Here is a 15375-nt window from a genome sequence, read left to right as displayed (position 1 = left end):
GTGCTCGACCAGTAAAATCGAGCACACATTTTCCTTGACTAGTCTCGATTGTACTTCACTGTACTTAAGTGTACTCGACCAGGTCTCGACTTTACTTAATTAGTCTGATTCAGTACTTGATGATCTTTGTGTAGTCTGAAATGGTCTTGACCAAGGCTCGACCTGTCTCGACCTGTCTTGACTAGTCTCGACCTGTCTCGACTAGTCTCGACTCAGTCTCAACCAGTCTCGACCTGTCTTGACTAGTCTTGACCTGTCTTGACTAGTCTTGACCTTCAAATTTAATTTTGACTGGTGTAAAAATCAGCCCATCAAACTAAATTAAATATTGATCTTACAAAATTCAAGCTTATTTGGTAGTTTAAATAATTGCTGTAAAATGAAACTTAATTTTACAATAGGTAAAAAGAAAAATTATTATTTAAATTCAGATAGGCATCTTTGATTTTTTTTTATAACTTTTTTAAATCAACTTGGATTTTCATTAAACTATGACCAGATTTAGGACTGCTTTGAGCAGTCCTAGGACCAAAATCTAGTTAACTTGAGAAGCAGACTTGGTCCTAGGACTGTTTTTATGTCTGCTAAAAGGTTAACTTGGAAACAGGTCCGCTATTGATATAAGTTAGCTTCGAACCAGTCCTGCCGTAAAGTTAACATAAGTTAACTTCGAAACCAGTCCTGTCACAAATTTAACACAAGTTAAATTTTGCTTTGACAAATCCGATCAAAACTAGACCTGTTCCCAAGTTAACTTTTGACTGGTCTGCTCAACACTAAGTTAACTTGTAACCAGGACCGTTCTACATCGATTTAAAAAAAACTATTTTTTAATATCTTTGTTCGTAGTATAAACATCGAAAATAAAGTAAAATTAATACTTCCGTTATCATGGTTATATAAACAGGATTAAATACAAATATTTGAAAATAAAGTACGCATAAAATGTTGCTTGTAACACAAATTGTTTATGTGTGATCTGACAATCTATTATCAATTATAAAAACGATCTTGGTTACAATGATAACGGGCACTGAATATATATTCCTATACATGTACCTATCAAATTCAACCATATTTGCACTTTATTATGTATATCTTTGAAAAGACGTATATTTGATGTTAATTATATAGTACGTCCTTGTTAGTTATACATCCTTGATCAATGCAGCCATCATAAGCAATACTTTAATTTCAGGATAGAATTTATTATACAAACTAAAAGCATCATTTAAACCATGACTACAAATTTTTGTTCGCATAAATTAAGGGTGCCAGCATGTCCTCCTTTTATTCAACATATTAATACGTAACAAAATTTCAGTAGTTTTGATACCTCATGCTGACTTGTACAATAAAATTATTTGACCGCATCAACCAAATCTGAACATATGAGCTCTTTAATTTGTAAATCTATATACCCGCATAGTAAATCAGCCATATTTTTTATGTCAGGATTCAATGTATAATTCAATGTACAGCAATATTGCAATACAATAACAACAAATTTTTGTCCGCAAAAATTTAGGGTGCCAGCATGTCCTCCTTTAATTCAACATTGATATGTAACAAAATTTCAGTAGTCTTGATACCTCATGCTGACATGTACAACAAAATTATTTGACCGCATCGACCAAAACTGACCATATGTGCATTTTGATTTGTAAATCTATATACCTGAATAGTAAATCAGCCATACTATTTATGTCAGGATTCAATGTATAATACAATGGACAGAAATACAATAACAAATTTTTGTTCCCATACATTTAGAGTGCCAGCATGTCCTCCTTTTATTCAAAATATTGATACGTACAAATAATTAGTAGTTGTGATACCTCATGGTGACTTGTACAACAACATGTTTGACCGCATCGACCAAAACTTACCATATGTGCAACTTAATTTGTAAATCTATATGCCCGCATAGTAAATCAATCATATTTTTTATGTCATGATTCAATGTATAATTCAATGGATAGCAATATTGCAATACAATAACAACAAATTGTTGTCCGCATGAAATTAGGGTGCCCGTATGTCCTCCTTTTATTCAAAATATTGATATATAACAAAATTTCAGTAGTTTTGATACCTCATGCTGACTTGTACAACACAATTATTTGACCGCATCGACCAAAACTGACCATATGCATTATATGTACATTTTAATTTGTAAATCGATATACCCGTATAGTAAATCAGCCATATTTTTTTATGTCAGCATTCAATGTATAATTCAATGGATAGCAATATTGAAATACAATAACAACACATTTTTGTTCGCATAATTTTAGGGTGCCAGCAATAATTCAAAATATTGATACATAACAAAATTTCAGTAGTTTTGATACATCATGCTGACTTGTACAACAAAATTATTTGACCGAAACTGACCATATGTGCACTTTTGTTTGTAAATCTATATCCCCGCAGAGTATTGTATCAAGCGCCTTTATGTCTTCTGCTGGCGCTCCTGTGGACATTTTAGTAAGATCCTAAATGTACATGTAAGCAATAATATTGGAAAACAATTAAATGCAATTTTTTTTTCGCATAAATTGAGAGTGTCAGCATTTCATCTCTGTATTCATAATATAGAACAGTCACTAGATATAATAGTTCATGATGGTTTGTAAAACAAATTTGTTAGGCCGCATCATCGAATTACAAACACTGACATGTCTGAATTCATTTGTACTATTTAATAAAAAAAAAAGTATATGAGGTTCTCTTCTGGGAATAGTATACTGTTAATCTATTATGTCGGTTGATTGCGTTTCTTTGTAGTTAAACGTCAAGTGGCAACTAATTCACTCAAGTGCACATGTGTAAACATGTATATGATTAATTAATCGGCAAAGATAAATCTCTCGGCAAATCTGATGAATTGGACGAGATTGTTGATTGTTTTACCACACCGTATGCCAACGGCCACTGTAAAATTTCCGTTAGAATATTCTGCGGAAAATAGAATAGTAAATCCAATGCAAACAAGTTGAATAACAATGAAATAGCCATGCATGTATAAGTGCATTAAGTAAAATTTAGGAAGAGACAGGTAAAAAACGGGGAACGAAGCAACGTCGACAATGATGATGATATCCCATGATATAAGAATATTGTTTCGATGCGTCGGGTAACCTTTCTATCCGCCTTCTAATAAAAAAAAAATACCCTATTATTTCCTTTATGATAACTCTATGTGATTGTATAGCCATCGTTTTATGTATATAAGAATATATCAAATAAAAATTTTGTATTATATCTACAAGGATTTGTATAGTATACAAATCCTTGATATCTAGTAGAGTCTAGCGAGTAAAGAAATTTGCTATCTAGGAAAAAACAATGCAAATGTTGTTTACATATTTTATTTCAAGCTCAAGTCTGATATGAAAACTCTTAAACACGATCATAATCTGTAATAGTTTGGTTATGCATATAATAAAATTTCACTATAAAAGACATTCTTCTAGTTGTTATATTATCACTGAAGAGACATGTATTGTCGAAATGCGCATCTGGTGCAGGAAAATTGGTACCGTTAATGTTATTATGGAAGATTTGTTTGGCTTTTGTTCTTTCTAGCTTTCTTCTTTCCTTCGACTTAAGAATATTTACAAATAATATATATAGTTTTCACTAGAAATTTTAAAATCTTTGCAATTTATCGTTTAATAAGTACTTTCATGTGCTTTTGAATATACTATTTGTTTTAAGATGCGTCGAGTAAAATCTTCACCAGATCATATTTGCCACTATTTTGAGCGTAATCTACAGGACTACGGTTTTGTTTATCTTTAATATTTTTTGCACCATGTTTGAGTAAAGATTCTGCAACATGTGTGTAACCCTTTTCAGCAGCAATATGCAAAGCTGTGCGACCTCGTATATCCTGTGCATTCACATCACCGTTTCCACGCACAGAAATTATCATTTCTATTATATCATTGTATCCTTCCATGGCGGTTTCGATAAGAAGGTTTCTTTCTGTCTGCAAGTTTTTTAATATTTTATTCATATCAACATTAGAGTTGATATAATGGAGCAATTGCTTCCTGTATTTATTGTATTGAAGTTGTTTATTGTGAAATGTACTGTCTAATTCTCTATTCTGTAGGTCTCTTTTCAATCTGTGGAAGTATTCTTTCTTATTTGAAATCTTAATTTCATGATCTTCTGAATCCTGTTTGATTGATTGAAATATGTATCGAGTGGCTATAAAGCTGGAACTAGCAAACTGTAGAAAAATGTCTTTTGCCCGTTCATTACATTTCACAAACACTATGTCGTGAATAACTCTATGAACTAAGGTATATTCATTTTGATTTTTTTTCACATATGTGCCTGTTTGAATAGAAAATTTTGGTAATGTGCTTTCTTTCGAACCTAAAATGCTACGCTGCAAGTGACGAATGGCATTATCAACGTGTTGAGGTCTTGTTTCCTTTTTTATCCAGTCGTCCTTAAACTCACTAAACAGTACACATGCGGATACTGAAATGAACTCTTCATCAGACATATCGCAAATGTCTTTTTCAATGTATTTTTTTTTTAATTTAAAAAGATCTTCTATCTTATTAATATGACTTATTCTTTCAGCAATATTACAGAAAAGGGGGAAATATTCGTTACAATCTTTAAGTAAGGGATGCACTTTTGCCACATTATCTCTTGTGATGTATTTTTCAAGCATATAACACTTTTCGTCTACTGTAGCAGGGATTTCATTCATATTATATACATGCCTTGTCATAAAAGATAAACATTGAAACTGGTTGCTATTGTAAATGCAGTCCCTGCATGCTATTAGCATTTTCACTGTACCGTTTCCTCCATTTTCATTCAAAACGCTCATGGAGTCATAAATGCTTCTCCAAGCATCAACAGCAACAACATCAACATTATCAACTCCACAAAAATCATCAATAACGAATATCTTACGAACATTTGAGTCTGAGGATTTCAAAAGGTAGAGCTCAAAACAGGTTTTCGAAGAAATTGGAATAATGTGATAACCCTTCTCCTGCAATTGTAGTGCTACATGACGAATTATTGTTGATTTGCCAGACGCTGGCGGCCCAATCACAGTTACGCATGTTTTATATGTCAGCAGGTCTGATACATGTTTCATAGCACTAGTGACATATACATGTGTTTTCTCCTCTTTCCAGGAATTGATTTGAAATACTCGTAAGTCTGCAATATAAAGATACAGAATCAGACTAGATTGCAAAAAAATAATTTTAAATATTACGATGTCTCAAAAAAGTATCAAATCATTGCGGATAGTATCGAAATGAAGAGATGTGTGGTATGATTGCCAGTGAGACGATTACCCTTCAGATAAAAAAAATCACCATAGATATAAATCCCAGATATAAGAAGATGAGGTATGAGTGCAAATGAGACAACTCTCCATCCAAGTCACAGTACTATTCGGCGATTTTACAAAGGAAAGACAAGTTTAAACACTTATTGGAATGGTAAACAGATTTTAATGAGTTAACACATTTGTACTAAAAAGCTTAAACGACATTACATCTTCAATCTGTATTATATTATGAACTAGTATCAAAGCTGGCATAACAACCCGCGTAGTCTGCATTTCTGTGCTGTGCTGACATGAATTTCAATTGAAGCGGTCATTTCTGCAAATTTACTTTTCATAAATGTAAAAACTTTTAAGACTCAACGGTTTTTCAAATCAGGAATATGTGGCATTAGCTAGGGTCGAAATTTTCTAATTCCATAAACAGTTTTTCTTACTTGATTTACGCACAACAAAGTATCTTAACTAAATTACGATTCAGGTATTTAAACGTAAATATGGACAAGTTTTCAAAGCTGCCAACTTGTTTGTTTAACTGATTTGTTCTACTAAAACACTTTAATTCATTTGGAATTGTTACCTTTTTTAGTTTTGCCTATTTTCTTCGAATGTAGGACAGAAAGTCACAGGACAAAAAGTCACAGACAAAAGGTCACGGACAAAAAGTCACAGGACAAAAAGTCACAATTAATTTTTTCTGATTATTTTCTTTGAATAAAAAACGATGATTTCTACAAAAATGTTTTTGTATTTTTCTTGAACTTTTGTATATAAACCTACTTTGCCAATAACAAATGAGTTTGACTGTCCCTTTGGTATCTTTCGTCCCTCTTGTAAACAAATTTAGCAAAAAAATATCAAAGATGATCAAACAAGTGTTACAAAACAAAATGTCAAAGTGGTTTGGCACTTAAATGGCTTCATGCATGGTGTCAAGAAATCTTTCTTTTGCATGATTAAAATTAATCTGATTAATCTTCAGTTTTTAAGTATAATGAGAAATTTCTTATACTTTAATATGAATATATGATTATGTACAAAAAATTTAATTTTTAAAGATATTTCTCTTATATATTCAACAAATTGTCAACAGATTATTTGTGTTTTCTTGTCCTACCAAATTTGTGACTTTATGTCCTGTTACTTTTTGTCTTGTGGCTTTCTGTCCGTTTACCTTTTCGTCATAGTCCTCTTTAGATAGATCGTATTTGCATTTGACAGAGGTTTGTTATTGGCAACAATTGGACGATATTTTTCAAAACCTTTGAGACCAGCATGTAAAACTATGAAAGGTTACTCTGATTATTTTCAAATGAGAAACGTATTTTATTTTCATCTCCTCGTTGAAGCATTTGTGACACTTACAAAAACAAAACTTCGGATCAATATTCTTATCTCAATGAGACAACTATCCAAAATAACCAAATCAGAAAAATTCCAGAAATTTATAGTAACACTACCGCTTTCAAAAATGAATACAACTACTATCGTAAGGTAGAGTCCGCTCTACAAGGCTAATTATTATGTGAAGATAGATATGTATATTATTGTGAATATCAAAGTACCTGTTTGGGACGCGGTGGCTGTTTCACTTGATCTTTTCGTGTCAGTAATGTCATTCTCTGCTGCACTTTTGTCTATAATAGGAACGATGGAAAGTTAAAAATAAATAATTTAGATATAACGATTACGTACAAAATACGTACCAATGAACAAACTGGATAAAACACCGAAGGTAAGCGTAACTTTACTTTAGCCATCTTGACTTACAATAATAAAGCAGATTCAAAAAATATTCTTAACCATAGTACATGACATATCTGCATGACAAGTAAGCGAATATGCAGAAAATAAGCATAAAGATGTCTGGAATTATCAATTTTGTTTCGTGAATAAGGTGTTAACCTCAGAAAATGTTCAAAAAGATTCGTTAGGAAGAAGAACTGAAATCAGCACAATTGTTGTTTGTTTTTTGACATTTATTCATTGCTTATCTTTCGCCTCTTCTTCAAAATTCTTGAATCCAAAGCTTTATTGTAAGCATAAATCTTATATCAAAGGAATATTAGTTTGAAACAGAAGACCAAAAGTATTGGAACATCTAGCGAAGATATACCTTATAAATAAAATTGAGAATGGAAATGGGGAATGTGTCAAAGAGACAACAACCCGACCAAATAAAAAACAACAGCAGAGGGTCACCAACAGGTCTTCAATGTAGCGAGAAATTCCCGCACCCGGAGGCGTCCTTCAGCTAGCCCCTAAACAAATATATACTAGTCCAGTGATAATGAACGCCATACTAATTTCCAAATTGTACACAAGAAACTAAAATTAAAATAATACAAGACTAACAAAGGCCAGAGGCTCCTGACTTGGGACAGGCGCAAAAATGCGGCGGGGTTAAACATGTTTGTGAGATCTCAACCCTCCCCCTATACCTCTAACCAATGTAGTAAAGTAAACGCATAACAATACGCACATTAAAATTCAGTTAAAGAGAAATCCGAGTCTGATGTCAGAAGATGTAACCAAAGAAAATAAACAAAATGACAATAATACATAAATAACAACAGACTACTAGCAGTTAACTGACATGCCAGCTCCAGACTTCAATTAAACTGACTGAAAGATTATGATTTCATCATATGAACATCAGGCATAATCCTTTCCGTTAGGGGTTTAGTATCATACCATCATAACATATATGAGAAGAACATAACCCGTGTCATGCCAACAACTGTTTTTAGAATAAATGTGTTTAGTTCCGATGCAAAGACCTTATCAGTGACTCAATATTAACGCCAAAATATGCAATCTTTAATGACTTGACAACAGTATCGTAATTATATCCCTTCTTAATAAGTCTATTCAAAGGTTTTGTAAGTTTCTGAGGTGAATACTTACACCTTTGTGCTTTATAAAGAATATTTCCATAAAAAAATGGATGTGAAATACCTGAACGTATTAGAAGTCTGCATGTTGAGCTATATTTACGAATGATGTCTTTATACCGATGATAAAATTTAGTAAATGTTTTGACTAGTTTGTGATATCGAAAACCCTGGTGTAATAATTTTTCAGTAATACATAAATTTCTCTCACTCCGAGGAAAATTCAAAACGGAAAGTCCCTAACCAAATGGCAAAAATCAAAAGCTCAAACACATCTAACGAATGGAAAACATTTTTTTCAAAGTTTTCTTCAGATAGGGAGCAATTGCATTTAACAAATGTTCATTATTCAAATAAAGAAATTTTTGTAATAATTTGTTGCTTTTGCCTTACACATGTCGTAGAGTTATCCTATTCGTGTTTTTGGCAACTCTTAGAAGATAGTTTGCAAACTGTTTAAGACCAACATGCAGGTCTATGAAAGTGAAACTTATTTATGTTCATCTGTTCGTTAAAGCCTTTGTCTCACTAACATATACAAATCTTGTAGTTTACACGAAGAGATGTGGTATTGCTCTCAATGAGACAAATATCAAACAGTCAAAATAATTAGTTTCAAGCAATTCAAAGTAGCTGTAAAGTCTTCAACTGTGAACAAAAAAACCCTCTGTAAAGTCAGATATAAACGGCTAAATATTACTTTTATATGTGACAATACATATGTATGTTTTATGAATAATGAAGGTACCTGGTTGGGACTGGGTAGCTGTTTCATTCGATTTCTTCGTGGCTGTACTTCCATTCTCCGTTGCACTTTTGTCTATAATATGTATGAGGGAAAGTAATAGATAGATACTATACTTATATAACGATCTTGTACATTATACGTACCAATAAAAAGAAACTAGATGCAGAGCTTAAGGTGAGTGTAACTTAATTTTTGCCATTTCGACTTATAGTTGACAATAATAAAGTAGTTAAAAACATTTTTTTCTTAAGAATAATAACAGTAATATTTGCATGACTATTAATCGTATATGCAGAGAGAAAAGTAACACAGGTTTCGGATTATTAATTTTATTTCCTGAATAAAAAAACACTTTCACACTTTGAACAATTTCTTTTATTATGGTTTCTGCAAAATTAGTTACTATGGTAAATAAGTCTATCAGGGTCAATAAATGATATAAGGCATAAAGATTTGTTGACCTATTTGTAAGTTATATTTTGAAGGAAAGTTTTACTTTAAAAAAAATCCTCTGTCAATAAGAATAGTAAACATCATTCTAAGGCGGGTCATTTGGCGATATCCGCTAATTTGTAAATCTTATTGTTTACAATTTTTACTCTTTACTGTTATTCCTATTTAGTAGTTTTCAAGAGAAAAACAAAAAAACTGCATGCCTGTTAAGTCAGGTGAGCTAAAACACACGATATGTTATGATGCTCATAATTCTCGTTGTGGAAATCGGATTTATAACAAACATATTCTAAACAAAGTCTTCAATGATCGGACATCAACTGAATTGCTGTTTTTATACGCCCGTCAAAATTTTGACGGGACGTATTATGGTATACAAATGTCCTGCGTCCGTCCGTCTGTCTGTCCGTCTGTCCGTCCGGCGTAAACATGTCGCACCATAACTTGAGAACGACTTATCCAAATTTCATGAAACCTAATATAGTTGTTTCTTATGATGGTCAAATGATCTGTATACTTTTTGATGAAAATAAGATTAAAACTTTTTGAGTTACGGCACTTTGTAACTAAAACAGGGGTGTGTTGTTTCACATGTCGCGCCGTATCTCAAAAAACGATTTTTGATTATTGCTTAAAACTTTACACACTTGTTATGTTAATCTGAAGATCTGTATACTTTTTAGTGATGATTCAAAATTTTATTTTTGAGTTATTGAGTATTTTGTACAAACAGAGAAGTTTTTTTTTACATGTCGCGCCGTATCTTAAAAACAACATATGATTATTGCTTAAAACTTTACACATGTCTTTGTTATACTAATCTGAAGATCTGTATATTTTTTGGTTTTGTTTCAATTTTTTTATAGTGATATTTAGTTTTTTGTAAAAAAAAAAAAAGAGAGGAGGGGGGGGGGAGGGTTTCACATGTCCCGCCGTATCTCAAAAACAATATATGGTTATTGCTTAAAACTTTCTCAGAAACTATTATGATTATTGCATAAAACTTCCACATAAGGCGTCGGGCGTATCATGCGCTCATGGCGCAGCTGTTTATTCAAACTTCATATGATTTTGATTATCATCGTTATTTTTTTTATTTATACCTTAGTTATCGTTTGACTATGTAATCGCGGTAAAGAATTGTAAGATAGAAATTAATTCTTACCTAAAAAAACAATACCTGAAATATAAACAGTTCACTACTACAATCAATATTTTTATAAAAAGCAAACAAAAAAGATTTATCAAGCTCTACTATTTACATTGACGGCAATTGTCAATTTAAACATGTAAAATATTGATAGTGAATGTAGTGATTCAAAAAGTGCAATTGTTTATCATTAGTAACAAAAATGTCTTTTTATACCTGTGATTCTTTACAGTTGATAAATATAATCCCGTGCATTTTTCTTCGAATCTCATATACGATCAAGTCTATCTGGTCTGATGGAGATCAGACTGATATAGTGAATAGTTGATTTGGTCTAGCTAGTTGAGTAAAGATCGTGTAAAGATCGTGAATTGATCGGAATTATCGAATAAGTATTCATTTTGTTATCGGGATGGAGTCGAGATGAATTCATTAAGGAGTCGTGAATGGTCGAGTTGAGGTCGTGTACAGTCGGATTGCGGTCGGTTAGAAGTCGTAAACAGGCCCGATCAAGAATTTGGTCGAGCTTGGTCGTGGAAATTTGGACAATCGGGATCATCGAGTTGATCTGATCGGCAGTGTGAACCTAGCTTTACATATTATATATGAAATGATATGCAGATTTATGACAATACTGGCTCGGACGATCTTTTTGATTTTGACATGTGTCTGAAGGAACTCCAATTCATCTGAAAATAAGAAGAGGTCGACAGGGAGAGGCGCACAAATCGTTCTCATATGAATGCCGACAGTTTAATGAAAAAGTCTACCTTCAAATTCAACAAATATGTTCTCAATAAGAAACTCCCGCAAACTGATCACTTGTTCCTTTGTTAAGCTATAGCATGTTTATCTTTTTGTTCACTATTAACAAAATATGTCTTATGGTATCCCAAAGTTAGTAATTTATAACGTATGCTACCATTTTTCAGTTGAAAGCATTGAGGATTATTTCTTTTAGAGAATTTTTCAATTTCACATGGGGAATAATGGTGTACAGGGTTAAAAAATCAAAAGTTTTGATAGTATTTAATTTCAGAAAAAGATCGAGATTTAAAATTATCCAGAAGTTCTTTAGGTTTGGTTTTATTTTTAAATCCCCACATGGTCAATACCACTACACGAGTAAACAGTTAAAGAACCTATTTCGTTGCGGAAAATATGAGCCCATATAACATGTATAATGGGCAATTTTTTGGTCGAACATTCAGATGGTCCGGCAATGTACCGTAGTTTGTACAGAACTTTGTGAAGCTAAGGTATCCAATACAAACAAGGTTAATTCTCCGATTTGTTGTTCAATGTAATGTTCATTGAAGTCATGAAGAAATTATGATTCGCCAAAATCTCATCCTTGTCAAATGATATGCTTTTGTATGTGGAATTACCTGAGTGCTCATTTATATATTCCAAATTCTTTTACAAGACACTCGTATTAAAACGATTTACATAAAAAGACAATATTATTTGAAGCTTTGTCTACAGGAACAACAACACACTTATCACGAAGAGATGATTTTAGACATTTTACAGCCTCTTTGACTCTGAAAACGGTCGATCATTCACATAGTTTTTAAAATATAAATGCAACGTTTTATCAGAGAGCTGATAATTTTGACCTATTCTCACAAAGTGTCGAGTTCAACTTTTTCAAGTTAAGCCAATGCTCTGGCGTAGTCTTCACTGGAATCCATAGTTATTTTGAAGTTATGTTTCCTATTGATGTGTTGGGGTTCTCTTAACTTATGACCATGAGAAACCACCTTTTGGAGATTTGCATGTTGAATTATGTTTAAATCCCCATTAATAACATGGACCCTCTTATAGGCTGTAATTATAAGGCGAGCGGGAACAGTCACATGTCAGAGGGATTTTTAGGTATTGCTCTAAATCCAATAATGCAATGTTTGTTTATAGTTTTAAAAATACTTTGGGTGCAATGATTTTGGTGTAACTGTAGGGTACAATATGAACAGACTGATTTTGAAAATAAATTGGAATTTTAGATGATATCTCCTTGTGATGTAGAACGTTGATGATATTGATTGCATCAATTCCTTAGTAAATTAAACAGAGAGGAATTTTCATTTTTCCTTATGTAAAGGTTCCGATCATAAATGTTTGAAAAGGCGGAAAAGAGCTACTTCACAAATTATACTAAGAAGTCTGTATATTGGAGAAAATGTTATAGAATTAAAAGAACATTTTCTCTGTAAACTTTTGTTTGGCGCATACCACTTCACCCCCACCCTAATTATATGTTTTACGAGGTAGGGAAAATGTGTAAGAAAGTGATAAAAATTGTTTGATTCCATTGAAAATAAAGGTGATGGGGTTTTAACATGGAACTTATCAAATGTTTCTGAGTTCTATTGTTTTATTAATTTCAACCAGCTTTAAATGCTCACAATATGCAAAAAAGAATTTTGAAAATGATTGAATGATTGTTGGTTGCTTAACGTTCAATGGCAAATATTTCATGCATGTTCACAACTTCACAATAAGTACACAAGATATGTCATGTAAAAGAGGCCGTTAGGGACGAAGAACGGTACCATTTGGACTGTCATTAGAAAATTATAGTACTGTTATACTGGATACGGAAAAAATTGTTGTCTTGCACCAGATTTGTTGCTTAGGTTCTTTAAAAAAAACCATTCAGATAGCGTGATTTAGTGTCCCTATTCGGAACGTACTTGAACATTTCCTATATAGGCAAACAGAAGCCCCACTTTGGCAATGGTTTTTACGACTGACCGACTTATGAGTCTGAATGTCAATTTGGTATCCTTCGCCTCTCTTAAGACTGTTGAATGACTTCTTGATTTATGTTGCTCACAAATATTTATTATAGCAGTTTCATGGGTATCAAACGGTATAATCTGTATAGTTAGAAAAACAAGTTTTCAAAACACTATTTATAAAGCAAATATATTGAGCTACGTGAACAATTAAAATCGTTGGTGAACTGGGGTTGTCTGAAGCGATCATTCTCTACTATAGCGGCATTCCGAGTGATGCTCTTGAAATTTGTCGTATTCGGTTATACAAACATAAAGATGTTTAATTCTAATATTTTTATTGATATTATTTCATTTAAATATATAAAAAAAAATATGTTAAATTTTAGATAGAAGTTAAAAGTTAAAATGCTTACCTATCCAAACGAATAAACCAATAACTGAAATGTAAACAGTTCATTACAATCATTTGTCTACAAAAGAACCCAACACCAAACATTAAAAATTTGTCAAAGTCTAATATTAACATTGACGGTTATTGTCAATTTGAACATTGATTTTTCTTAAATTAAGTGAAGCAAATAATCGAACTGCAGAGAGACTCATGCAGTATAAAGACATGGAGTATGTTTTTCGTTTCTTAATATAAATATATAACAACTTTCAAAACGGCGTTAAAATGTTGACTGAGAATACTTTTTAGCATTACAAATCAGTGACTTTGAATCAGTCAGGACCAACGAGCGACAGTCTTTTTCTTGATTAACTTGCAATATTAACTGTTCACGTGTTTAAATGTATGAAATAACGTATTTTAATGAATTTGGTGGTTTGTGTATGTTTCCTGATTTTTACTTATAAGGGTGCCAATGAAATATGTGTTAAGGCAAAAGCTCTAACATTGTGTCCATATACAATGTAAAACTTGTAACTATCAGTTAATTGTGAACTTTTATAAAAACAAAATCCTCGGGGATTTTCCGTCCGGACAATTATACTTTCAAACACTGCATTATATAAATGAAATTAAAATTAGAAGACCACAAGATGAGACGTTTTGAAAAGAATGTTACACATCTGAATTTAACACCTGTTGATTCTTTTTCCGGTCGTAAATGTCAAAATTGACCAAATGAAATTGTTTCCTTTTGCTTAAGAGTTATTGCACAACTGGAATCACTTGAATACAGTGAGAAGGAAAACCAGTCACTTGATAGTCAACCAATAAATAAATGCTTCAATGTTAAAAATAAAAATATGAAACTTTTAAGAGGATAAAAATCAAACAAATCCTAATCTGAACTGTCAAATAACATTTTTTTATTTATCGAAATGCTGATATGTTTTGTAATGTAAACCACATTGAGATATGAAGACCACGTATTTCAAATGCTGGTTTATAACTTATGAAAGCCAATACAAAAATGAAGGTATACATATCAATTTTAGTGTAATGTATATCATTCAATCTATCACGAGCTTCCAAATTTACCGAGTTATAATACGGCTTGTAGTTTAAATTTTAAGTGCAGCTACTTCGCCTGTTAATTGTTACATCTGAATTAAGATTTTAAGCTATTACATTTACACGGATTTCACAATTTATAGAGATCAGAACAGGACCTTTGACATTAAATAACTATGATTTGAGATAAAAATATCACTTTTCGATTTTGTGCGTCCGAAGCACTTTCTGGATAAAAATCTTTTTTTTTTTAACAAAGAATTGTTACAATTTACACCTTACTTTGAATGGTAATAATAGGTAAATGCAATTTTCTCATGCATACAGTTAAAAGTCCAACGAAGGCTTTGTTTTTCCATGAGTTTACAGATACATGTATGAGTGTAATACTTACAAATGTTTAATACATACATTGTATGGCTATTCAAACAAGTTTTAGTCTTGAATACATGATTTTTTGTATAAAGTGTTATAGGCTTGGAACTAGTCGTCAGTAACTGCGAAATCTCTCAGATTTGTCTTTTGTGCCTTTTATGTTAGTAGTGTATATATTTAATTCCTTGCCATGTCTGTGGTTTCATTAGATGTT

General features: G+C 32.0%; 1 protein-coding gene across 2 annotated transcripts in view; it reads right to left on the bottom strand.

The window, feature by feature from the left end:
* Nucleotides 1-3368: 3368 nt before the first annotated feature.
* Nucleotides 3369-15375, bottom strand: part of LOC143042353 (uncharacterized) — a 45160-nt gene continuing 33153 nt past the window's right edge. For both annotated transcript variants that reach the window (XM_076214630.1, XM_076214631.1), the window contains exons 8-11: nucleotides 13738-13761; nucleotides 8978-9049; nucleotides 6901-6972; nucleotides 3369-5202 (exon numbers count right to left, since the gene is read on the bottom strand). In XM_076214630.1, coding sequence (XP_076070745.1) covers nucleotides 3719-5202; nucleotides 6901-6972; nucleotides 8978-9049; nucleotides 13738-13761 — 1652 coding nt within the window. In that variant the 3' untranslated portion in view covers nucleotides 3369-3718. The remainder of the gene's footprint in view (nucleotides 5203-6900; nucleotides 6973-8977; nucleotides 9050-13737; nucleotides 13762-15375) is intronic.

The sequence above is a fragment of the Mytilus galloprovincialis genome, chromosome 8, assembly GCF_965363235.1.
Source record: "Mytilus galloprovincialis chromosome 8, xbMytGall1.hap1.1, whole genome shotgun sequence".
NCBI lineage: Eukaryota > Metazoa > Mollusca > Bivalvia > Mytilida > Mytilidae > Mytilus > Mytilus galloprovincialis.
Note: the sequence above shows the minus strand (reverse complement) of the source record. Positions and strands in the feature narration are given on the sequence as shown.